Here is a 26600-nt window from a genome sequence, read left to right on the forward strand (position 1 = left end):
TTGGGAACAAAAACTTTTATTTTTATTTTTATGAACATCTAGCAAAGGTAGGTGACAAGAGGTAAGTCGCATTACGATCTTTTTTTGGTACAATCGGATGAGCAAATTGTTATCGTTTCATTCTTTCGTGAAATCTTTTCCGGTTGAAATGTTCCCATATTCGCCTTTATTGAAGGTGGTTGTGTACACTTCATTGATGCGGCGAATATAATCATTGTAATTTCATTCTGTCAGATCTGCGTCCGATGACAATTTGTTCAGACTGAGTAAAAGTAGCATTAGCTCTGAAACTGTTTTTCTCGCGAACTACCAGACATTATAGGGTGAGGACAGGGCTTCGTTTCCGTATAATTCATTTTAACTCCTCCGGTGGCGTAATTAATCGCTGGCATCTATACTTGACGGAACGTAATATTAGAAGCGGAAGCAGAGGTCTGTTGCAGCACTAATTTATATAGTCGAATTACAACTTTTTAGTCACTAATTGTTGAATTTTATTAACTATGACAGTTACAATTAAATACAATAAGTACTTGCAATTGTACAGCTTACAACAGGCTGAATTTCGAATAATGAAGCGATGAAATTATTGCTAACAATTTAGATTGAAAGCTGTCTGAACAGACGATTTGGAATTGCTCTCAGTCCCAGACAACTCAAAACCATCATATTGTTATTACACGGATATAATCGTTCTTTGATGCAACAGTGGCATTGTTTAACATTGTGTTTCGACGGGGTTAATTACTCAATTAATTGTTTAGTGTATTATAAATCGACAAACAGAGAAATGATAAATTATTAAAATGTGAGATCTTCACATTGTTTCTCTTTATTGATGGTGCAAACTTGATTAATAATTATGTCGAATGAATGTACATATAAAATGAATAATTCAGCTGCTACGTTCAATTCGAGATAGTTTATACCAGCGGTTCCCAAATGGTGTTCCGTGGAACCCTGATGTTCCGTGGGCGGATCACAGACGTTCCGCGAGATCGACGGGTGTAGTCCTAGTAATAATATAGAAAATTCTGCGAAAAGCAATCATTCTGTATCTAACCACAAACGAACATCTATTGAAAAACAAAAAATCCTTGAAAGAGTATTTTTCAGAGGACTTACACGGTCACAGGACAGACAGTGATTGTGAATACAGAAAATATTATTGCTTTTCTTATTTCTTTGGTAGAATTACTCGGCATTGCAGCATAACCAGCGTCATTAACTGCTACCCGGTTGGATCCGCTAGGTACTGAATCTAAACCGAGTATCCAGCCGATAACGCCCTCTTGAGCGTCTGTTATTATTTCTAACCTTTTCTGTCCATTGAATTTTTAACATCACCCTGTTATACCTGTTTTTTGAATAGTTAATACTGGAAAAAATAATATGTGATTCAATATTTCGGAAAGTATGACCCAAAACCGTGTGAAATTCAAGTTTCTGCTTTTTCTTTTTATGGAATGAAACAAAAAAAAAAGTAACAGATCATGGTCTTTCCCACGGATACATTTCGCGGTGGTAACCTTTTTGTAAGTTTCCGGCCACGGATCTACATTTCAAAGGGGCTTCCGCAAGAAATTGCAGAAATGCCAAAACAGAAATAATAGGGGTAATTTGTTATACAATTTGTCCAGTTCGGACCAACAGGCACACACACACACATACACATGTATGTATACTTGGGTACGTGTTTATAACGTGAACTTTTGTCCGGTCCGGTCGCTGTCCGTAACTAGAAGCAGAACCTTCCGGTTAACGCGCTAAAACAACAATTTACACAGATAAATTGTGGGAACGGCAGTTTGGACTCCGTCTCGTGGAAAATGGTTTTATCTTCAGCGAGCAATTGTAAATGGACCTGCATATCTGTACGTATGTTTTTACATTCATACATACATACGCGCACCACCCTTACATTCTTGTGTGAAAGTGCAAAAATAGAAGTAACATAAGTACATAAGGCTATTACACTAATTTTATTGTGGTGCAAATAAAAACCTTTATGAATAACGCTTGATTCATCATTAAGATTGATCCAAAGATTATTCAAATTTGAATCAACTAATTCGAATTTTTGTTTTAAGGAGGATGGATTTTTAATATCGATCAAGTTCTCATACTTCGACATAGTTAACAGTGCGTTTTAGAAAATACTACAAATGGCACAGTGAACGCCATCTGTAGCACGATGCTACATTTTAGGATTACGTATGCTCCAACAAGGTCCACTTGTGTGGATATCTACTTGCTGAAAACGAATCCCGGCGTAGCCAACCTCAACGTGATAGGCACGTTAGCTTAATCGCATAAAATAATTCGAAGTAGTCCGTATTCTGTCGAAACTACCAGACGCGGATCGCGATTTCGATCTTTTTGGATTTCATCAGCGCGTCGCTGGCAACCCGACCAACTTTTACCTGCTGTCTTAACAGTACGTTTTAGAAAATACCACAAATGGCACAGTATACACAGAATACAAACTACTTCGAATTATTTTATAGTTAACAATGATTATTTAGTTTGATTTGTGAAAGGATTCTGTACTCACAATCACTGGCTATCTGACTCCTCTGGAAAATTTTTTTTAGAAGATTTTTTAAGTTTTAATAGATGTTCGTTTATGGTTAGATACAGAGTGATTACTTTTCGCAGAATTTTCTATATTTCTACCGGAAACATCGTATCTCGCGGAACCTCTGTGATCCGTCCACGGAACATTAGGATTCCACGAAACACCATTTGGGGACTGCTGTTCAAGTATTTATTTATTTCGACATTTTAGTAATGTGTATCACTTGGAATGCCTTATAGTTCGGTACTCCCGGACGCCTCCCGACCTGGCTCCTTCTAAAAGCCGGAACTGCCAGTCTCTACCCATATATAGGTACCCCTAGAACCTCCTAATTTATGTTCATACCTAATGTGGCAATTGAGATTTTGTCAACTGTCACAGTCCCCAAACCGACACGAAGAACAACCCCGCCACTTTAAGATGTCCTTTATCGATTTTTCATTTAGGGTAGATTTTCATTCCGAGATGATAATAGTGTAACAAAAAGGAGCGATTTTAGTTGAGGGTTTAACGAAAATGCAATTTTTTTACCTGAAAAATATTTGCTGTTGATACGAACTTGGGAACAAAAACTTTTATTTTTATTTTTATGAACATCTAGCAAAGGTAGGTGACAAGAGGTAAGTCGCATTACGATCTTTTTTTGGTACAATCGGATGAGCAAATTGTTATCGTTTCATTCTTTCGTGAAATCTTTTCCGGTTGAAATGTTCCCATATTCGCCTTTATTGAAGGTGGTTGTGTACACTTCATTGATGCGGCGAATATAATCATTGTAATTTCATTCTGTCAGATCTGCGTCCGATGACAATTTGTTCAGACTGAGTAAAAGTAGCATTAGCTCTGAAACTGTTTTTCTCGCGAACTACCAGACATTATAGGGTGAGGACAGGGCTTCGTTTCCGTATAATTCATTTTAACTCCTCCGGTGGCGTAATTAATCGCTGGCATCTATACTTGACGGAACGTAATATTAGAAGCGGAAGCAGAGGTCTGTTGCAGCACTAATTTATATAGTCGAATTACAACTTTTTAGTCACTAATTGTTGAATTTTATTAACTATGACAGTTACAATTAAATACAATAAGTACTTGCAATTGTACAGCTTACAACAGGCTGAATTTCGAATAATGAAGCGATGAAATTATTGCTAACAATTTAGATTGAAAGCTGTCTGAACAGACGATTTGGAATTGCTCTCAGTCCCAGACAACTCAAAACCATCATATTGTTATTACACGGATATAATCGTTCTTTGATGCAACAGTGGCATTGTTTAACATTGTGTTTCGACGGGGTTAATTACTCAATTAATTGTTTAGTGTATTATAAATCGACAAACAGAGAAATGATAAATTATTAAAATGTGAGATCTTCACATTGTTTCTCTTTATTGATGGTGCAAACTTGATTAATAATTATGTCGAATGAATGTACATATAAAATGAATAATTCAGCTGCTACGTTCAATTCGAGATAGTTTATACCAGCGGTTCCCAAATGGTGTTCCGTGGAACCCTGATGTTCCGTGGGCGGATCACAGACGTTCCGCGAGATCGACGGGTGTAGTCCTAGTAATAATATAGAAAATTCTGCGAAAAGCAATCATTCTGTATCTAACCACAAACGAACATCTATTGAAAAACAAAAAATCCTTGAAAGAGTATTTTTCAGAGGACTTACACGGTCACAGGACAGACAGTGATTGTGAATACAGAATTCATTCGCAAATCAAACTAAATAATCAATGTTAACTATGTCGGAGTATGAGAACTTGATCGATATTAAGAATTAATTCTTCTTAAAATAATAATTCGAATTAATTGATTCAAATTTGAATGATCTTTGGATCAAACTTAATGATGAATTTATTTGGATTTCAGATTATAGTCGAGCTTTTCAGTTTAGGCTTACACTAAAAGCAAATTTAAAACTAGACTGGATACCACTCAAGATATTCGAATTGAATTGTCGGACATTAAAACAAATTGTAAGGTTATTATAAACAAAAATATATACGTACGTGCAATAAAGATTTTGAATTCAAAATTCATTTAAATAACATGTGCACGATAAGGTGACAGAAGTCAGACATAAAACTATCATCTCTTTACCTTTTTGTCGAGAAGGGGTTCCGTAAAAAATGGATGGGTCAGAAAGGGTTCCGTAGCAACAGAAAATTGGGAACCGTTGGTCTATACTACGCCAAACGTTTTGGATTATACTGTACCCATTATGGGTCCTGCATGCAGTCTCTACTATATTGTCCTTTACTGCCTCTTCATGCTATAAGTCATCATCATCATAAGGTCATCAGTCCTAAGACTGGTTGGACACGTACCTCCACTCTATCCTATCCTTAGCTAATCTTCGCATTTCCCTAAAACTAGAACATCCCACATCCTTAACTATTTGCGAAGAGTAATCTAATCTAGGTCTACCTCTACCCCTCCTAACTCCTGTTTCTGCCTCTAATATGTCTCTGACTAGACCTTCATGTCTGAGAAGGTGTCCTACCAACCTATCTCGCCTATTTTTTATTGACTTCCATAGAGTCCTCTATTCTCCTATTCTTTCCAATACTTCTTCATTTCTAACCTTTTCTACCCACGATATCCTCATCATCCGCCTATAACACCAGGTTTCGAGCGCTTCTAACCTTTTCTTTTCATGCTATAAGTGTTTTTCAAAATATTATGACATCTCAACCATCTCTTATCGATATCTTGTGATATTAAACTCTCATTATTGGTAATATTATTATGCTTCGCTTAGATAGATAAACGGAGATTATTTTACTGTTTAACCGTCCCATGTCTGAATTTAATTAGTTGTTTCAGTAGGTTGAAATAATTTCTACTGCAGTTTCCGAGAAAGTTAACACCGTTTGCTTAAATCTTCCTTGACTTGTAATTGAATAAATTCATAGCGATGTACCCGAATATACGTAAGTACATAAAACGATAAAATCCTCTCTGCGTTGGAATAACGCCGCAAAATACGTTACTTTTATTAAAAACGGCAAAACTAGAATTCAAACTTTTGCTTTATTGTTTTTGTGTCTTAAATGGGCATATTCAAACTGCAGCTGCTTCTCGGCTGAAGAGGACAGAACGGCCTGAGGTAAGGGGGTTTTAGGGGTTAGGTCCGAGGACACCTTCTTCGCGAATTCGATACTACCCAGTCATACAAACTAGGTATGAGAAAAATTGTTTTCTTTACATTTTCGCAAGATCAAGACAAAGACCGAACGAACATGACCAAGATTCAAATTAAGATTGAATATACAACACATTTATGAGTTTAACTATTTGAAGCAACCTATTAAGGTTTATTAATATTATTTTAATAATCTTTTGTTGAAACAAAACTTTTTTAATATTTGAATTTTTCCGTTTGCTTTACTAAAATTTGAGACTAAGTATATAAACAAAGGAACTTTACCATTGTTTGAAAAAAGGGATCCTCAAGAATATCCTCGGAGTAAGTATCCTTTGCTCCTATGTCTGGATAGCACACGGTTGAAATATAAAATAAACGTAAGTATCAGATTAAATGAGTAAGACTATCACACAACACGACCAAGACCTAACACGCAAGACCAATACCAAGACCAAGATTAGAATTTTTTGAGCAAGACCAAGACCGAATAACCAAGACCTGCGATAGTCTTGTGCTTGATTTTGCTTTGCTTTGTTATACTTCGTTTAGTTTCTTTAGCGATGTGACCTTCAGCGCAAAGTAGAAGAGAACAGCACTAGGCCAGACAAGAAAGGAGACAACTCTCGGCCAAACTTCAACCGGCGAGGAGCGTATAATCCGTACAGTACTGCACGGAAAAATTAACCATTTTATCCACTACGATTGCATTGCTCAAATGTGCTGTTATTGGTACCAATTACTACTGAAAATATCAACGAGATGTTTATTTATGTTTGAAGACATATTAAAGGCTTTAACGTTTGTTTTCGACTCCCACTACTATTCGTAATTGAACAAAACTTTTGAGAGTCGAGAGTATAATGAGCTTTTTTCTCCCTACTAAACGAAGTATACTTATACTAACGGCAGGCTATCTTTTAAAGTTTTCGCCTCTTCTTAGAGCAGAATTATTTCACTGAATAATAAATTAGTTCTCAAACAAAGATTTATAGTGTTTATTGCTTNGTTTTCGACTCCCACTACTATTCGTAATTGAACAAAACTTTTGACAGGTACTGTATGTTAAATGAATAAGAGTCGAGAGTATAATGAGCTTTTTTCTCCCTACTAAACGAAGTATACTTATACTAACGGCAGGATATCTTTTAAAGTTTTCGCCTCTTCTTAGAGCAGAATTATTTCACTGAATAATAAATTAGTTCTCAAACAAAGATTTATAGTGTTTATTGCTTTTACTGAAAATTCTACGTCTAATGGAGTTTCTTAGGTATTTATTGCAAGATTTGGGAGGATTGATGACCGTAATAATATGGCTGCAAATGGACTACGATCGCTAAGACTTTGTACTTATAGAGGATAATTCGTGTTTAAAGAACAATTACATTCTTATCGTCCTTTCAGAGAAGCGAAAATAAGCCCTTAATTCTAGAATAGCAAATACCATTCTAAATCTAAATATATCCCATTCTCTCTTAAATAATAAATTCGTTGAATTTTGAAATAATTTTATTGTTTTTTTGAAAATATAATATTATATGTATATAAGGCAGAATTTTCAATTTTCACTACACGGAAACAGCACGTTATTGAACGATATTTTTTAATATCCTTTTGTCCTTTTTTAAAGTTAGCTTTGTTACTTCGCTACGAAAGACTTTATTAAGAAAGTTTTAACAAGCGCTGAAAATAAAAAGAAACTGTTAAGATTTTTTCTCGTTCTTAATTAATTCGCCATTTCGACATTTGAGCTAGTTCTATCTACTCATCTATTATTATAGGTATTGATTAATATAACTGGTGTATAATTTGATAATTATTCCTTTAACTTTTAATTCTTTGTTTACTGAGTGGTGTTTCATACGAATTCTATTCTGGAGGTTCCCAATTCCCCTTTTCTACGAACCCTTTCTGATTTACCCTTTTTTGCGGAACCCCATCTCGATATTAAAGTGATGTTTAACAATAAGACCCCTGAACTATTCCATTTAAAATAACAAAGTTAGCATCACTTCCGGTATAACCGGAAGCGGTCGGCAGTTGAAATTATTTTAGTTAAAAAGATACTTGGTAACCGTCAAGTTTTCAAATCTTTTACACGCTTAGTTTCCTTAAAACGTCTAAGGAATTTACCGCCAAGTTTAAAGAACCCTGTATCTATATCCCAAAACAATATTGGGTCCTTCTAGTTTCGTTACAGAGAGTTTGTGATGTATTACTAGTTCTGTTTTTATAATTTGAATTACCCTCTTAGATTTTGTTTTGCAATCTATATCTGGCGTTCGTTGTAGTGAAAATTCCTTTCTTCTTCAAATATACCCTCAAATTGTCTACTTTTCTAAGAATTCCAGGTCACAAAATTGTTATACATTTATTGTAATGTAATTTTACATGGGAATGCTTTTACCTGTAAAATATTAGATTAGAAGAGAGGTTGCGATAAAATTCTAGAAACTTTTAAGTCTTCTAGTTACGACTTCTGCTGATTCAGCTGTTATATTTTCAAATTTGTCAGCCTCTTTTACTAAAAGGGAAACTATTTATTAAAGAAAAGGGAAATGAATCAAAGCCTTTTATTAAATTTAAAAATTATTCATTTATTTCCTTTTTGTCATGTAAATGTTTCTTTATACACTAGTGGAAAGTCGACGCCGAACTTTGGGATATTCCATTACATGCATACATGATACATGCAATCCTTAAAGAATGCTATCAATTTTTCAATAATACCACGTCGTATAGGAAAATTCTTATGTCACTTCTTTGTTTGTTACTATTTCACGCCTTATCTATGCAACTTATCGTCATGAAATTGTGTACACGCATTGCCAGGGGCCCAAAAAAGGATATAGGATACCAATTATCCAGAAAAAACATACTGTTCCCCAGGGATAGAAAAATTAGTTTTATGTGGTCGTCCGGCATATCTTATGTTAATTGTGAGTTAAATTGAAACATACAGTACTAATAGTCTAAATATTATTTACAATTTTTAAATACTTTTATATGAAAATCAAAAAAATTAATTGTGATGTTGAGTAATAACAAAATGATTAAATGTGTAGTAAGTATATTTTTGGACTTGCCTCTGTATAGTGGCGGTCATATTGTGGTAAAACCCCTCGTAAAATGGATGCATGTAATAAAATTCTAAGGAATTTTAAAATTCACAACGTTCATTATCTTCACCTTGTCTACCTGACAAGGGTTGATGGAGGTTTGGTATAAAGGCACCTGAAAACTGATAAGGGTTCTGTGTCTGACAAATATTTGTTCTGTGAACATCCTAGTCCTTCCTGGCTTTAAAAATGTAAGTACAAATATACATACGTGCTATTACGATAACGTTCCATTTAATATTAATAATTGTGTAGGCATTAAATAATTTTGAAATCAAACTTCTGTTATTAAGATTATTTGCAATTGTTTTATACATAACATAATAAAACAATCCTGTATTTAATTTTGTAGGTTCTTCCCCGCTTTTATTTTACTTTTTTTGGCCTTTCCGGCTTCATTGGTAAAATCAGAGAATCAACTACCATCGCCTACAAGTCAGGCTCCTCAACCAGTTTATAAAGCCAGCGAGGCATCTTCTTATGTTCCCCACGCTACGTATCCCTATTCAGACTCGTACGGTCCCTTGGATGGGTACATTGTCCCTGCGCTTCAATACGGCTTCGGTCCGTCATCCCTTGAGGATAAGAACCAGGGGATTATAACTCCAGGACAAGTAAGTAGTTAAACTCATTATTATTTATTAGGAGTTTAGGAATTTTACACACTAATTAAATATTATAACTTAACTTATAAGTAGGAGAGATAAGAGGCTAAAGGTTAAGGTTATATGTAGTTCCACTTCTGTGCACCCATAGTTTTATAATATTTAAACCGAAATATACTAATGATATGGTTTTCGTAATATATAGGAATCAATCTGATTTTCTCAATAAAAACTCAAAACCAAACATAAAGAAAAGACCGGATAAAAAAAGATTATAAAATTCGCTTTGTAGTTTTTTAGATTCAAAAATTTACAGAATTGTTTATGATTATGTATACAAAGCTTTTTTTAAATAGAAACAGTTTAAGAGACATTTCGCTTTTTTATGAGGCGATGAAAGAGGCGCTCTTTTTCATATTATTAGTCCATAAATATTCGAAAATTCCATCGAAGTCGAATATCGCGGTAAATATGCAAAAGGAGGTAATAAATAGTGCTGGGGTGTGTGAAATATCCATTCGAAAGCAATATTTGCCATTTTTGGCCGAAAGGACTGATCTCTGTTCATCGACAAATTGACTTTCTAAAACACTCTGGATTCCAACGGATATTCTCTCCTATGACTTTTTATGACTCTTTTTTGTGTGATTCCGCTACATTTGCAGACGTGAACAGATTTTTATAAAAGCCGTTTCCATTATTTCTCCAAAAATAAGAAACGAAAATCTAATGTTCGTCCATACGAAAACGGAAGCGCGAAATCCCTTCGAATTTAATTAAAAGAAACTCTTTTATTGTTTAATATGACATATTTTTCTTTTTTATTATGCGGATCTTTATTATCTATTTGTGATGTTATATATAAAAGAAATTATGAGTGCTGTCAGCACAAGGCAAAGTAGTATTACGTAGTTACTATTAGCAATTTCTTATGCTGAAGTGTACGATGTGTTGCATACCTATTTACAAACAATTCCTTCATATTTAATTTTTCAAACCTTTGTTAACACAAAGGAGGTGATTAAACAAATTGTCCACAAAAGTGAATTTCGACCACTTGAAGCAATGGTGCCAACAGTTTCGAGCTCACAGTGACTGATAGGGGGGAAGAACTTGTTTATAATAATAAATTTATTTGACTTATGTAGTGATCGCTAATTTGTTGTTGGTTTCTTTTTTTCCAGGCGCTTCTTCAGTCAGCGTTGGGAATTCTTTCAAAAGTTGGTCTCTTCCTTGTAGGGGGCGTCGTTTTGCTAATTGTCGGTGGTATTTTTCACTCGTTGGCCTGCTCCGTGTCGCAACTTTGTACCATCTCGTACAACGGTTTCGGAGGCATAGATAAGGACAGCGTAAGGGCACTCATGACTCCCGAGAGGGTCGCACGAGCAGCAGTTTTCCTTCAAGATGCTGTTGAGAAGTATGAAAGGATTCAAAAGGGTGGGAAAAATTAAGTAGAAAGTGATATGTGAACGAACTTTGACATCATCAATCTATAGCTGCAAAACTCTTTAGGATAAATTTGAAAAAACGTGTAAAAAAGTAAATATAAAAGATTTTTGTTTATAAATGTTAAATGTTACTTTTTTCAGAATTTAGATTATTACCTGAAGTATGGCAAGACTTTTTACCAGTGTTAGTATTAGAATAATGCACAAATTTCATGCAATTTTATTATTTTATTTGTAGGTATTATGTAAATACTAAAAATATGAATATTATATATGTATAAACTGTAGAAACCTTATTGGTAAATAATTACGAGTTAGTTAAGGCTTCTTATTAACATACAACCTTTCAACATTGTTTCTGTTTGTATTATTAAGGTTATTTTGATTTGACTTGAGAACAATAATTAATATCTATCTCCATATATATATTTTCCAATTTTGAAAGTTTTTCTAAACTGCAGACTCTAGAAACTATTAGTTACGAAAACCCCATTGGATTTTCATTTTATTTATAAATGAAGTGGTTTGATGTTATAAATTATATTTTATATTAATAAATTTTTTGATGAGACGAACATTTTTTAATAAACGTAGATTATTGTTATGCTAGACGCTGTAGAACACATTAAGCGAGAATGAGATGAGTCCATAATATAGCACAGGATTAAATTGGAATTGGCTAATCGTCTCACCAATATTAAATTGGGATGTGGTAATTAAAGGGCCCTAACTCTATGTTTCCACAAACCGCTTTTAGAACACGATGCTACAGTCAATAAAGTCATTATTTGCGTCCAACCTATTTCGATAGCTTATAGAGAGACATGCAACAAATGTGAGTACATAAATGATATATATATTACACCTACCTAATACATTTAAACTGTTAATTTAATTTAATTGATTACAAACAATAACAATTTGTCTATACTGCATTAGTATTGCTAGTACAATAATATTTTAAAAGAAACTGCGTAATAATTTAAATCTTTTCATTACACCGTTTAAAGTTACATATATCATTGGTAAAATCAGAGAATCAACTACCATCGCCTACAAGTCAGGCTCCTCAACCAGTTTATAAAGCCAGCGAGGCATCTTCTTATGTTCCCCACGCTACGTATCCCTATTCAGNTTCGCAAATAGTTAAGGATGTGGGCTGTTCTAGTTTTAGGGAAATGCGAAGTTTAGCTCAGGATAGGAAAGAGTGGAGGTACGTGTCCAACCAGTCTTAGGACTGATGACCTTATGATGATGATGAAATTAAATGACATGATCAATTTAAATATTCAAAAGTTTACATATACGTGTTGTCTTTCGGTACTTATTTTTTCTGATTATTTTGAAGAATTAATGATTATATTACTTACTTTAAATATTGTATTATTCTGTTTGAGAAAATTCAAATTAAATAGGTACGGACAGAACAGCTTTTCTCGGAGGGTCTTAAAAAAAAAGGCTAATTTTATTTCCCAACTGGGATCAACTGGTCCACGGTAGAATTCGGTTGGCAAACACGAATTTCATGTCAGCCCCGATGGATTGCATGTATGTTCATCTTGCCTGAAAGCGTTTGAGCAAACTTACGGAAAAGCGAACGTAGGTAATTCCCTCGTGGTAAACATCGCGAAAGTCCGATTTATGTACCGCGTGAACGAAGAAAAAACAAAAGAACTGTGCAAATAAACGAGCAATTGTGTACAGTAAAAATTTATCTGTATACAATCTGTTGGAGGGAACAATAAAATCTCGGTTTTCATTAAAAACGTGACGATTTCGCTAACCGTCTGCAAATAATGGAATCGACAGATTAAATGAAAAATGCAAACTACCAATTTCTATTATCTCTTTTAAATACTTTTTTCCGCATTATATTGTTTTTATACCTATTTAGAGACTAACGAACAGCAATTCATTTTTATGTATATAGATAGAAGATAGATAGACTACGTGAAAACTAAAGGGGGGAGGGGTCTTGGCATATACTATAGGTGATTTTCGAGGAGAAAGGGGGATAAAAAACGGTAGTATGGCTACGTATTTACAATTTCCTCTTTTTGTTTATGTTTTCGTGAAAGGGAAATCTTCAAAAGACACCCAGCCGTCCCTACGATTGGGTAGTGTCGGATTCCCGAGGAAGAAGTCCTCACACCTACCGACAAAAACCCCTCTACCTCAGGCCGTTTTAGGACTAATTAAGGCCCTCTTCAGCCGCACGTTTATTCGAACATATACTTACTTTTCTAATTGACCAAAGGAAGAAGGTGTACCAACCCCCAAAAGATTTAAATTGCATTTAGTGGACTATTTGTATGAATTTTTTTATATCATATACCACGTTTCAAAAGATAGATGTCGCCCTTAGACGATTGCGTGTACTTAATGGAATATTCCCATATTTAATTCGCAACTTGCCGCTAGTTCTTCTTTTTTACAACTTTTGGTACGAAGCCATAAACAGAATATCGAATTTTAATTTTTCTGTAGGGTATGTTTGTTTGTCTGTTTGAATTTGACTAGGTATGGGACTAAATCACTTTTCAAAATTAGATGGTGACAAATGTGTTAGAAATAGAGGAAATGTATTAAAGTTGGACGCGATGGCTGACTGGTGAATATGGATTTCTTCGGCAAAAGTTTCTCCATACAGAACAAGCTTCAAAATTACCAAAGTTTAACCAGTGGAGTTGCGATTGCCATTCTGGCGGCTTTTGGCGTGTTGGCCGATCGCTTTGAAAAAGTTTAGTTGGACAGAATTAACTTTTCGACCGCCTGCCGTTGCTCTAACCAATACGTCGTATACCCACACACACACACAGAGATACAGATATACGTACCCATGTGGATGATTAATTGTTAAAATTGTAGAGTTTCGGCACATATCCCTTTTCCGTAGCCGAGGAACAGTTTGTCGATATTTCACGATTGTTTCAGAGGGAAGATAAGTATCTATAGCCAGCCGCGAACTGGTGCACACTTTTTGGAAAGTGAAAAGCTTTTGGAACGATTTTTTCAATGTCATTACTTCAGTATAAGTATGTTACCGTCCTGGGTATTATAGGGTTGTTCGGAAGGTCATTTCGTTTTTCCCGACAGAGGATTTTATTGTATTCTTTTGCACTCAACTTCACATTTAAGCCGTAGAATTTTTATATGCTTTGAGAGCTCTTATAGCAAGGCTTGTGCGTGAAAAATTCCAATTAATTCTACGCAGTAGTTTTTGGTTGGTGCCCTTTTAAATATGGAGAGCGATAAGCAGCATTTTCGACATATCTTACTGTTTTACTACAGAAAGGGTAAAAATGCTGTTCAAGCCAGAAAGAAATTGACTGATGTGTATGGAGAAGGTGTGTTGACAGTACGCCAGTGCCAGAACTGGTTCGCTAAATTTCGATCCGGCAATTTTGATGTCGAAGATGCACCACGTTCGGGAAGGCCGGTTGAAGCTGATAAAGACGCGATAAAGGCATTAGTTGATGTGAACCGGCGAATAACAACACGTGAGATCGGATTGAGGTTAAATTTATCAAATTCAACAGTTTATGACCACTTGAAAGGCCTGGGATTATCCTCGAAGCTCGATGTATGGGTTCCCCATGTTCTCACAGAGAGAAATCTGTGTCGCCGCATTGACGTCTGCGATTCGCTTCTCAAACGTCACGAAAATGATCCGTTTTTGAAGCGCATCATCACTGGGGACGAAAAATGGGTTGTATACAACAACGTCAAACGCAAGAGGTCATGGAGCAAAAAAGATGAACCGGCTCAAACCATTTCCAAAGCCGATATTCACCAAAAAAAGGTGATGCTGTCTGTTTGGTGGGATTTTAAAGGAATCGTTTTTTTTGAGCTTTTACCGGATAACACAACGATTAATTCGGAAGTCTACTGTCATCAGCTGGACAAACTGAATGATGCACTTCAACAGAAAAGGTCAGAACTAATCAACAGGAAAGGTGTAGTGTTTCACCAAGACAACGCGAGACCTCACACAAGTTTGGTCACTCGCCAAAAGCTTTTACAGCTTGAATGGGATACAATGCTACACCCACCATATTCTCCAGACCTGGCACCATCGGATTATTATTTGTTCCGGTCACTCCAAAATTTTTTAGACGGTAAAACCTTCACCTCAAATGAGGAGGTCAAAAACCTCCTCGATCAGTTTTTTGCCAGCAAAGACCAAAAATTTTATGAGCGTGGAATTATGCTACTACCAGAAAGATGGCAAAAGGTGTTGGACCAGAACGGTCAATATATAATTTAATAAAGTATTTGTTTATTGTATGAAAACTGTCTTTCATTTCCACAAAAAAAAACGAAATGACTTTCCGAACAACCCTATAAAATGAGGCTTGTTGGGATTAATCCAATAGAAAAATGCTTTTCATTAGCAGCAGCAGGCAGTCCTTACGACTTACAACGTAGTCCAAAGCTGCGGAAACGCTTCTTTAGCCTCCATTTAGGAATCTTTAGGAAAAGATAGACGAAAAACGGACATAATAGAAGTAACTGACTTTATTTGTTGAACATTATTGCTCAGGCATGTGGAATGATGATAATTAATTGTTTGGATTCTCTTCATTAGAATGAATATGTATCCAAATTTTTATATCATTAACACCATTGAATGGCGGATGCTAATTTTAACGCTGCATTTACATTTGTGATTTCGAAATCTTTAAAAAGTCGTCTTTCTCTGTTTTCTATACTATTGGTGAAGAATGTTGGAAATATCCTGAATATAGTTCTTCGTTAGTATCCAGAGTTTTCCTCTGCCGATTTCAAGCAGAACTGTCTAAAAAGTTGAAAAAAAGGTGTTGGAATTACAAGGTACAGGTACCCGACTGGAAATTATTTTTGGGAACCCGGATTATGATCAGATCCGAATCGGATTTTCCGTAATACGTCCATCTGAATCGTTCCTGATCAGAGTACAGTACTCCATCCCTTGTTTCTGTCACTTGATCAGGAACTGATCAGCGTACAATAATGTTTCCTTTGATTCGAGTGTATGATCAGTTTCTGATCAAAGCACAGTACTCTATCCGTTGGTTCAGCCTTCTGACAAGGATTTGATCAAAGTATAGTATCCTTTCCCTTGATCCGTCTATCTGATCAGTTTCTGATCATAGTACAGTATCCTATCTCTTGGTTCAGTCACCTGATCAGTTCCTTATCAGAATCTAATACTACGAATCTTATTACGGTTCCAGTATGTTGTTTAAAGCATGGATCTTTGAATCAGATCCAGCATGAATTTTTGGAACAGATTCGGTATGGATCTTTTAAGTGGATCCTGTTCGGATCAAATATGACGTGACGATTTTTAATCATATGGGGATTAGCAAGCCTGATTAGTCTTCAGGCAAACCTGATCCGGATCGGATCCTACACTGAACTAATTTCCAGTCGGGTACAGGTAAGTTTTATAAGTATCTGAGGAATCCTAATATCTATCACCACTAACTGAGGCGAAACGTAACTGCTCATCTATTCATCTAGTTTGTTTGTAATTAAAAAATTTACTTATTAATATAATAAGAAATTATAGGTATTTTGCAAACCTATTTTTACTAATTTTCTAAATCTAAACATTCTGTTTTGAAACATCTAATTTGATACAGATGAAAGTATATTTTTGCTTAAAATTAATGGTATGTTTTCCAAAGTATAAATTTGATATTTTTAACTATTTTTATGAAGATGCTTCGCAAATGTGCTTGTTTATTCATATTCGGTTTTCATATCTGTTATCACATCATCGCATCTCGTCAAACAACTTTTTATCGGAATGTTTACCGACTTACTACAACAAATTCTGCCTCCTAAAGGACCTGCTACACAGCGAGTGGTTTGCCGATGTCTCGTGATGGGTTAGCGCGGCCTGGAGCGGGAAGGTGCGTTCTATGATCCATTCATGGTACACTTACCGTGAATGGCCGATTTTCGCATGGTGTAACGGGCTGAACATGCCGCAAGTCGATCGCCATTCTACACGCCGCGGCCGTGTAACCACATCTTAAATTAAGTAATACTGTAAAACCTCTGCGCAGGCTTCTTGTGCGTGATCTAAGGGATAAGCAGAGTCCTTGGAAAGTAATAAATTTCAGTATTTGTAATAGTTTCTGTACGCGATCGCGGTGGTGATAAAACAAAAAGTTTCGTGTCAGTAATATTGATATATCGGAATTTAATAGGAACGATGACTCTATGACGAATTCGACAGTGTTTTTGAACAATAGGATTGAATTAAGAAAATTCAGCAGATGATAGAGGAATTGTACAGAAACGAAGGAATATTTAGGAAATATGGTTAATCTACTCGTCAAAGCGTCAATAATATCAATTTATTGGGATTTAAAAGTGACAATGACGACTCTCGCGGTGCTTTTTAACAATAGACTTAAACTGAGAAAATGCATCTGAAGACAGATTCCTTTGCATTGGGAATAACACAGAAAATAAGGAATATTTAGGAAGAATGGTTAATCTAACGAGTAGAATATGTGTATTAATATGTCAAATATCGATCTATCGGGATTTGAAAATGACTATGACGACTTTAAGTGTTTTTGAACAATAGAATTTAACTGAAAAATGTAGCTGAAGACAGATTCCTCTGCAACTGGAATTCTAGAGAAACGAAGAAACGTTTAGGAAGGTTAGTCTACCGTACCTATCGCTTAAATTTATTAGAGATACCTGTTCGTTTTTGTAATTGAAAAAAGAAAATAATTAATGGGCAATATATTATGAATGTCAGTTCTCTCAAATTAATGACTTTCTAATTGCAATTAGGGAAGTTTCACGAACTACCCAATCGACTTTAGAAATTCTTTCATGGTTGGATAGCTCACAATGCTTGTAGCACATAGTAAAAAATGCATCAATTTGTGGGTAATATTGCCTAGGATTTACTATTAGTTGGTTTTCGACAAGTCTTCATTAGAAGTTATCTATGCTACTTTACGGTAGTAGACATTAGCGTTGTTAAAATAAGTCTAAATACACTAGGGTTGCCAACCTCAAATTTAAAAAACCAGGAATTGAAGTTGGAAAAACCAGGACAATTCAGTTTAAAAACAGGACGCATTTAATTAAAATAATCACGTTTTTTAATAAAAGTATTTGGATGAAATACGAGTTGAAAACTAGTTATTAAAATATATAACAAACACTTTAGTTTGTAACAAATTTTATAAACTTTGGTTAGTTATAGTATCATTCTAATATTATAAACTTATTAATTTTTACTATATTTTTCAATCCCATTAATTTCCTTCAGTATTTGTGGTTGAGTAAGCAAATAATTATAAAATTAGTCACACTTCATATCTATGTTATATATAGTTTTGATTATTGCAGCTACTGTTATTGGCAGTAATCGATTTCTTTCTTTTGACCACTGTGAATTTATGAGGGAAAAGACTCTCTCGACATTAGCGTTATGACCCGGTATACTAAATACATAATCAACCACTTTCCGTAGTTCTGCATGCTGTTCCTCAGAAATGCATTGCTTGAAATATGTTAGCCACAAGGCGTTTAAACTGTCGTCCTTTTGAGTAAAATTCAAATTTGTGCTAAAATTTTTCAAATTAACCCACTCGTCGTCGATTTCAATGTTATGATTTTTAAAAAGACCAAAGATTTTTCAATGTTGTTCCAATTTAGCAGATCAGACCCTGTTAGATCAATCCAGTCGAAAACTTTTAGATCCCCAAACGGTTCAATCCACATTTTCAAATAGTCATTGATTTCATTATAAAAATCTTTTTTTTAATTTTAGTTGAAAATTCTTCCGTATTCTTTTCTTCGTCATGCAACTTTTTTAAAATTGTCCTTCCTCTTAGAGGACAAAAATTATTTCTAATTCTTTCCTCTAGTAATGAAATAACTTTGCCAAAAATCTTCCTGATTTCGATTTAATACACGGAGAAGAATGAAAATTACTATTTTCGAATGTAAATGACTGAATTTGCCGTAGAAATAGTAGAATTTATAACGTAATTTGTAATAATCTCAATTTTGACATGCTTTTTTAAAAATGATTTCAAGTTTCCTAAATTTAGTTGATCAGATCATTGGTGCGTAAAGCCAAAGGTCCCGGGTTCGATTCCCGGCGGGGAGTAACAACAGCAACAAAAATATTTTCCTCATTAACTTGAGGAAATTTATGGTGGTTCAAAATGTGATTTCAAGTTGATGTTGCATATTAACATTGACCACTATTAGTAATTAATAAAACAATGTCTTAAGTTTCATATATCTAGTATATACTTATAATTACATTAATAATAAAATCGACGATCGTTAACCTAGTAGGCTAGATTTGTCGTGGTTGCTGTAGTTATCTCTCGTAGCTTAGTTGGTCAGAGCATTGGTGAGTAAAGCCAAAGGTCGCGGGTTCGATTCCCGGCGGGGGGGTGACAACAGCAACAAAAATGTATTCCTCATTAATTTGAAGAAATTTGTAGTGATTCAAAATCGAAAAGTGATTTCAACTTGATGTTGATGTTGCATATTAACATTGACCACTATTAGTAATTAATAAAACAAAGTCTTACATTTACGAAAACCCTACTGGACTTAACAGCCTATAATAGAGAAAAAGCCTTTGAACCAATATCGAACAGCCATGATACTAATCATAATGGTATCGAAGAGAAATATTTCCATTTTAGAACAAAATTTTATTATCCCAAGTTAAAGAAATGCGACGTATGCCTAAAATCTAAGTATGAGCGACACCCTTATAAACCACTAAACAAAGGAACTATGGTAACATCAAAACCCTTTGAAATAAAAGCAATGGACTTATTTACGATTGAAGACAATACATTTTTGGGGTTTATTAGTGAGAAGTGTTATTTAATAAAACGCACAATTATCTATAACGATATAATTTCATAAAATACTCTATCAGATTGACTGGTTAATTACGGATCTAGTTTGTAGTTGTAGTGTTGTAGAGGAACTGATTGTACTCTTGAAGATTAAGTATTAGACTTAAAAGGAGGAGTTAATTGTTAGAAAGAAAAATAAGGGAGGATCTAGAAGTGGCTAAACTAAGGTAGGGAACCAACCAAAGGGTGGTGAAATCTAAAATAGTCTTTACTTAGAAATACAGCAAAAGGACATAGACCGAAATGTACCAAAGTAACACATCATGAAAATGTAATTAAGAAGGAGCAATAATGTTAGATGTCATGCGGTTAGCAAGTGAAACTGAAATGCCATTAGGCATTATTGGAAAGTACAGGTTTAGTGAAGTATAAAAATGTGAACAANCTCTTTAATACCCAGGAAAGAGTGGAGGTACGTGTCCAATCAGTCTTAGGACTGATGACCTTATGATGATGATGAAATTAAATGACATGATCAATTTAAATATTCAAAAGTTTACATATACGTGTTGTCTTTCGGTACTTATTTTTTCTGATTATTTTGAAGAATTAATGATTATATTACTTACTTTAAATATTGTATTATTCTGTTTGAGAAAATTCAAATTAAATAGGTACGGACAGAACAGCTTTTCTCGGAGGGTCTTAAAAAAAAAGGCTAATTTTATTTCCCAACTGGGATCAACTGGTCCACGGTAGAATTCGGTTGGCAAACACGAATTTCATGTCAGCCCCGATGGATTGCATGTATGTTCATCTTGCCTGAAAGCGTTTGAGCAAACTTACGGAAAAGCGAACGTAGGTAATTCCCTCGTGGTAAACATCGCGAAAGTCCGATTTATGTACCGCGTGAACGAAGAAAAAACAAAAGAACTGTGCAAATAAACGAGCAATTGTGTACAGTAAAAATTTATCTGTATACAATCTGTTGGAGGGAACAATAAAATCTCGGTTTTCATTAAAAACGTGACGATTTCGCTAACCGTCTGCAAATAATGGAATCGACAGATTAAATGAAAAATGCAAACTACCAATTTCTATTATCTCTTTTAAATACTTTTTTCCGCATTATATTGTTTTTATACCTATTTAGATAATTCTTAAATCTATTTTTTATTTTGTAAATAGTAAATATAAAAAAGTCAAAGATTCTGTTATACCGATTTCTGTTCAAAAAGTATCGCTAATTTTGAGTTTCTTCAAAAATTATTTATTTTTTCATGAATATCTATTTTGTCCTCTACAAAGTAGTCCCCATCAGATATTGCACACTTGTGGCAACGTTTTTTCCAATCCTCGAAGCACTTCAAAAAATAATTTTTTGTGATCTTGTCAACTTCTGCTTCGATGACGTTTTTATCTCCTCAATCGTAGCGTAGCGTTGTCCTTTCAAGGGCCTCTTCTTCTACAAATCCGAGCATTTCTGACGGATTGCACATTGCGCATAATTTACAGGTAATATTCCTTATTGAGCGTGCTACCCTGTGGCAAGAACTATGATGGTCCACGGCCCTGCAATCGAAGAAAAATGTTATAAGTACTTCATTTACTTTCTCTAGCGATGTTCCCCTTCCAATGTCTTGGATGCGCGCTGGCAAAATAGTAAGTAGGCTCATTATACTCTCGACTCTTGTTCATTAAACGTACTTTTTCATACAGTACCTGCCAAAAGTTTTGTTCAATCATGAAAAGTAGTGCGAGTCGAAAACAAGCGTTAAAGCCTTTAATATGTCTTCAAATATAAGTAAACATCTCGTTGGTATTTTCAGTAGTAATTGGTACCAATAACAGCACATTTGAGCAATGCAATAGTAGTGAATAAAATGGTCAATTTTTCCGTGCAGTACTGTACGGATTATACGCTCCTCACCGGTAAAGAGTTTGACCGAAAGTTATCTCCTTCCTTTTCTGGTCTAGTGCTGTTCTTTTCTACTTTGCGCCGGTCCAACTGAAGGTCCATCGCTACAGAATGTAAACAAAATCTTCACATTCGACCTAACTTGGGGTGCTTTTTTAGGTATTGGCTCGTGCGGCAGCTTCCATTGGAATAATTGAGCTTTGGTTTCCATGTCATAACCATAAACCCATGATTCGTAACCAGTTATGACCCTCTGGAGCAAATTTGGGTAGTCGAGTCCAGCAGTTCCTTAACAATGTTAATGTTATGCTGTTTTTGGTCGAAATTGAGCAATTTTGGTACGAATTTCGTGGTGATCCGTCTCATGCCCAAATCATTGGTGAAAATGGAAATGGCAGGAGCCAATCGATATGTTTAGGTCCTCAGCAACTTCTCTAACGGTGATTCGACGATTAGCCAATACTATTTTCTTCACTTCATCAATGCTTTCGTCTGTTGTTGACGTGCTTGGGCGTCGGGCATGCTCTTCGTCGTATACATCTTCTCGGTCCTGTGAGAACATTTTGTACCACCGATAAACGTTGCTTCGGCCCTAGGTAGCTTCACCATATGCCACATTCGGAATGAGTCAGCGCACTTATTTCCATATTTCATACAAAATTTAATACAGATTATTTGATCCATTTCTTGGAATAAGCAAAAATCGAAGATTTTGTTTTTTTTTTTAACTTTTGGGTGTTTCATTCCCACCAGCCAGTAATGCTGGTGGGCGGGCAGTCTCTCCGGGCTATGCCGGAAGGTAGGGCGGAAGGCCCTCTTCAGCCTGCTTTCAGGAATCGTGGGAATGGGTGAGTGGCTGATTCGGGTGAGAAAGATGAGACGGACGAAATGAAGACAGAAGAGAATGAAAGATTATCTGTGGAATATTACTGCCTCAGCATTTGCCTAAGGAAACCACAGAAAAACTTGGACCAAGGCAGACGGACAGACCCGGAATCGAGCCGGCGTCCTCCCGAATGCTAAGCAATGGTCTAGACCTCTAGGCCATGCCGCTCGGTGATTTTGTATGTATTCCACACGTTTACCGTTTTTGACTAAGGACCAAGATCAAAACTAGAAGTATTTTAGCAAGATGAGGACCAAGACAGAATAATCAAGACAAAGAGCAATGTCAAGACTGGGACTGGTTTTGCTTTGCTCATCACTAGTTTTGATTTACTTGTGCCAATTTCATTAATATACAACAACAAAAACAAGAATTGTATTTTATAAACTAAATAATTAGGAAATTATTACCTTTTCTGTATTTTGTCTTTCGACTGCATTTTTCAGAACAAAATTTTACATTCAGTCTTTCAGATAGGGAATCTACATGAAAACTGCCTTAACTAAATTTCAAATCAGGGACTTCATTGATTTCATCGTTTTGGAGGCATTCAATTAAATCTTTATGTTTTCAATTATAAAACCGTTTTTATTAGGTATTACCCAGTGACATACAAATATATGAATTATCATGCATCGTCTATTAAAATTTTAAACACAATTTATAAATTCCATTTCGCGTGTTGTTTTTCGGTCAGTTTATTGAGTTAAGTTTTGCTAATGCAGTACGTCATTACAAAACTACACACAAAAAATTAAAATCGAACAGCCCTCGACAGTGCTTTGTTTAGTTTTATTTTATTATCATCGTCGACATGTAGGTTCGTTCTGCAACCAACTGTTGTGATTTAGTACTAGCGGTATTAAATTTGGAATCAGCATATGTGATCGTAAATCCCATGGCTACAACCGCAACCATGTTCGTATACCGATGCTGCGCTGATACTAGGACCATTTGCTACTAAAAGTGATTTATACCGTTCTATAGTTTGCTATAATATCTATCCCAACCCCTGTCTCAATATCGAATACCTGATTGCAAGTGCAGGGTGACAAAATTATACTTTGGTTATTGTAAAATTATTGAGAAACTGTGATTAAGTCGTCGACGTAGTCTGTATTAGGGGATGCTTTCTTACTGTTACGTAGTTTGCATGACATGAAGGTTATACTTGCTTTAAGAAACGCCATATATTGTATCATTATTACTAAAATTGGGTGTTCGTCAAACAAAAATACTGGTATGCAAGGGAAGACAAAGTAGGGTAAGAGCGAATATAACGATAGGAGACGAATTATTAGAAGAAGTGGCTGATTTTAGGTATCTAGGAAGTCAGATAAGTCAGGACGGAAGGAGTAGTAGTGATATAAAGCAGAGGATAGTGCAGGGTTGAGTCGCCTTCAATAAAAAGAAGTCACTTCTATGCCCGCGAACGATTAATTTAGAAATTCGAAAAAGGTTGTTAAAGGTGATATGTTTGGAGCACGGGGCTGTACGGGTGCGAAACATGGACAGTGGGCGCGGCGGAAAAGAAAAGGTTAGAAGCGTTCGAAATGTGGTGTTACAGGCGAATGATGAGGATACCGTGGATAGAGAAGGTTAGAAATGAAGAGGTATTAGAAAGAATAGGAGAACAGAGGACTCTATGGAAGTCAATAAGAAATAGGCGAGATAGGTTGGTAGGACACCTTCTCAGGCATGAAGGTCTAGTCAGAGACATATTAGAGGCAGAAACAGGAAGTTAGAGGGGTAGAGGTAGACCTAGATTAGATTACTGTTCGCAAATAGTTAAGGAAGTAGGTTGTTTTAGTTTTAGGGAAATGCGAAGATTAGCTTATAGGAAACAGTGGAGGTGCGTGTCCATCCAGTCTTAGGACTGGCGACCTTATGATGTTGATGTGTGCGTCATCAATATACATAGTCTGTACGAAGCAATACTGGTTGAAGTTAGCAACAGTAGGTAGATACTGAACTTGTCATCTGAAATACTTATAGAAGAGTGGCCATTTAGCTATAGGTGTAAAAGCAAATGATAATGGTGATACTGATTTTTTAAAATGACTAACACTTAGGTGTAATAATTCAATGTAAATCATGTTAAACGACAGCTGTTAAAGTTGTGTTTCTTAGTTCACGAGATTGTAGATTACATCGTTTTCACTGCAATGAAGTAGAGTAGGTAAACGTAAGTCATGACTAACTTCATATGCTTATGTTACATATATTTGCCTGTTGTGATATAAGAGAATACTTGCAGTATGTCGATGAATAATTGGTCCGCAACGAAATCTTATAAAAATGCGATAATATCTTAGTCAGTTCCTTCCTAAGAACAAAAGTCATAAAAATCAGATAAAAATCAGCAATTACATTTATTTAGTTTCTTTGGCGTTATTTTAATGTTAGTGCAGTTCTATTTTACGGTCAATGTTTATTACGGACATAAAAGTGGAATAATGTGAATAAAAGCTGAAAAGGGATTGGGTGCAGTCTATAAATATGCCCTTTTATTGTCCCATATCAGATCTCAAGTTAAATCGCCAAATCCCGTTCCTCTCTGGTAGGAATACAGTGAACGTCTTGCACTGGACATTTATTTACATTTTCCATTTGCCCATTCAATGTATACTCAACCGTAATGGCACCATTATCATACTGGGTGCAAAAGGTATGGGCAAAACTGACAATAATGTCAGACACATACACGGTGATTTGCTAAATATAAGAAATTAGTACAAAGACTAAAACTGAATTTATCTGTTGCTAACCTTTTACGTTCACTTTGTCAATTAAGGTTTAGTTATTTTGATCAAATATTGAAACAAAACATTTTTTGAAACTATTTTAAAAATTTCCAATATATTTTGAATCAGTACCAAGAAGATAATAATGTTCTATGACTTGTGAGACTGTTTTGCAAACAATTTAAACACTGAATCATTTTATTTTTATATCATCTGATGCCTGCAGTTTTTTAAATAATATGATTAGTATGAAAGCACTTCTTTAATATTGAATATATCCTTTATAAATGAACTGCTGTTTTCAGAAATGAACATAATAATCATCACTCTTTCGGCTCCTGTGTTTTTAATTTTAGCTCGGTATGTACTTATTACGTCTGATAGTCTATTAAGTTAATCAAGTAATTTTCTAATACACTGAGTTGGAAAATTATCCAGTATAGGGGAAGCAACTAATTTAATAAAGATTCGAAGCTGGACGCGGACTAATTGAATTAGTTCCTTTAAGAATTACGGAACAATCATTATGATATTTGTCCAGCAAATAATGACTACCAACGGCTTATAGTGAAGGCATCAACGGCAGGGTAATACAATCGTTATGCACTGCTTTCCAGTAAAATTAAGTGACTTCAGGCTGTAATTTGGTAATTACAAAAGCCAATTAGAAGGGGATCCCTTACTTAAAGTTATTAGTAATTATGGGACTACCTCAAATTATTTGTTGAACTATGCAGGGTGTTTCTGAAATTAGCAGAAGGTGATAAAACATTATAAAACAAGAAAATTAAGTAAATGTTTGGTGGTCCGAGCGTCTACCGTTTTCGATAAAAACGTATTTGAAAGTACTGGCACTGGCAAGGGTCAGTCCGGCCGTGGTACGATTTGCAAGGACATTGCAACGTCGCACTCAATCAGCTGCTACTTGATAGCATGCGTGCTGTTTTTTTTTTTGTATTTTTGTTCTCATGTATTATTAGTTATTTGTTAAATTAGATTGTGATTGGCGATGTTTGTGTTTATATTTACAGCCAATCTAGAGTACCATTGTAGGTTTGTATTACGTATGTATGTAGACAGTAGAAGTCATTAGAAGTAGGTTAATATGTTAGTGTCCTAAGTCAGTGCATACTCTCAGTTATTTAAGTAATTGTTATCATAGTGAACGTCTAATGATAATTATGTGTAGTAATGTAGTGATAATTTGTTTGTATTTAGTTAATTAGTAGTTCCGTCATTGTTTACATGTTTATCAATGCAGCTGCTTAGTTGTTGTCGCAATTTCTTTGTACG

General features: G+C 35.1%; 2 protein-coding genes across 2 annotated transcripts in view; both read left to right on the forward strand.

Moving 5' to 3' along the window:
* The first annotated feature begins 5510 nt into the window (after positions 1 to 5510).
* LOC108735622 lies at positions 5511 to 11140 on the forward strand. Its single transcript, XM_025975008.1, has 4 exons — positions 5511 to 5526; positions 9269 to 9471; positions 10647 to 11001; positions 11052 to 11140. Exons 1-3 carry the CDS (start codon positions 5511 to 5513, stop codon positions 10911 to 10913), a joined length of 486 nt encoding a protein of 161 aa, XP_025830793.1. The 3' UTR covers positions 10914 to 11001; positions 11052 to 11140.
* Positions 11141 to 17040: 5900 nt separating this feature from the next.
* The window catches only part of LOC108735727 (suppressor of lurcher protein 1-like), a 130121-nt gene continuing 120561 nt past the window's right edge, over positions 17041 to 26600 (forward strand). Inside the window, exon 1 of the mRNA XM_018467833.2 lies at positions 17041 to 17574. The gene's annotated coding sequence lies outside the window, so the exon portion shown is untranslated. The remainder of the gene's footprint in view (positions 17575 to 26600) is intronic.

The sequence above is a fragment of the Agrilus planipennis genome, unplaced genomic scaffold, assembly GCF_000699045.2.
Source record: "Agrilus planipennis isolate EAB-ADULT unplaced genomic scaffold, Apla_2.0 scaffold86, whole genome shotgun sequence".
Lineage (NCBI taxonomy): Eukaryota > Metazoa > Arthropoda > Insecta > Coleoptera > Buprestidae > Agrilus > Agrilus planipennis.

Coding starts and splice junctions, on each gene's coding strand:
- LOC108735622 (XM_025975008.1), top strand. Junction 9,472..10,646: donor GGATTATAACTCCAGGACAA/GTAAGTAGTTAA, acceptor CTTTTTTTCCAG/GCGCTTCTTCAGTCAGCGTT.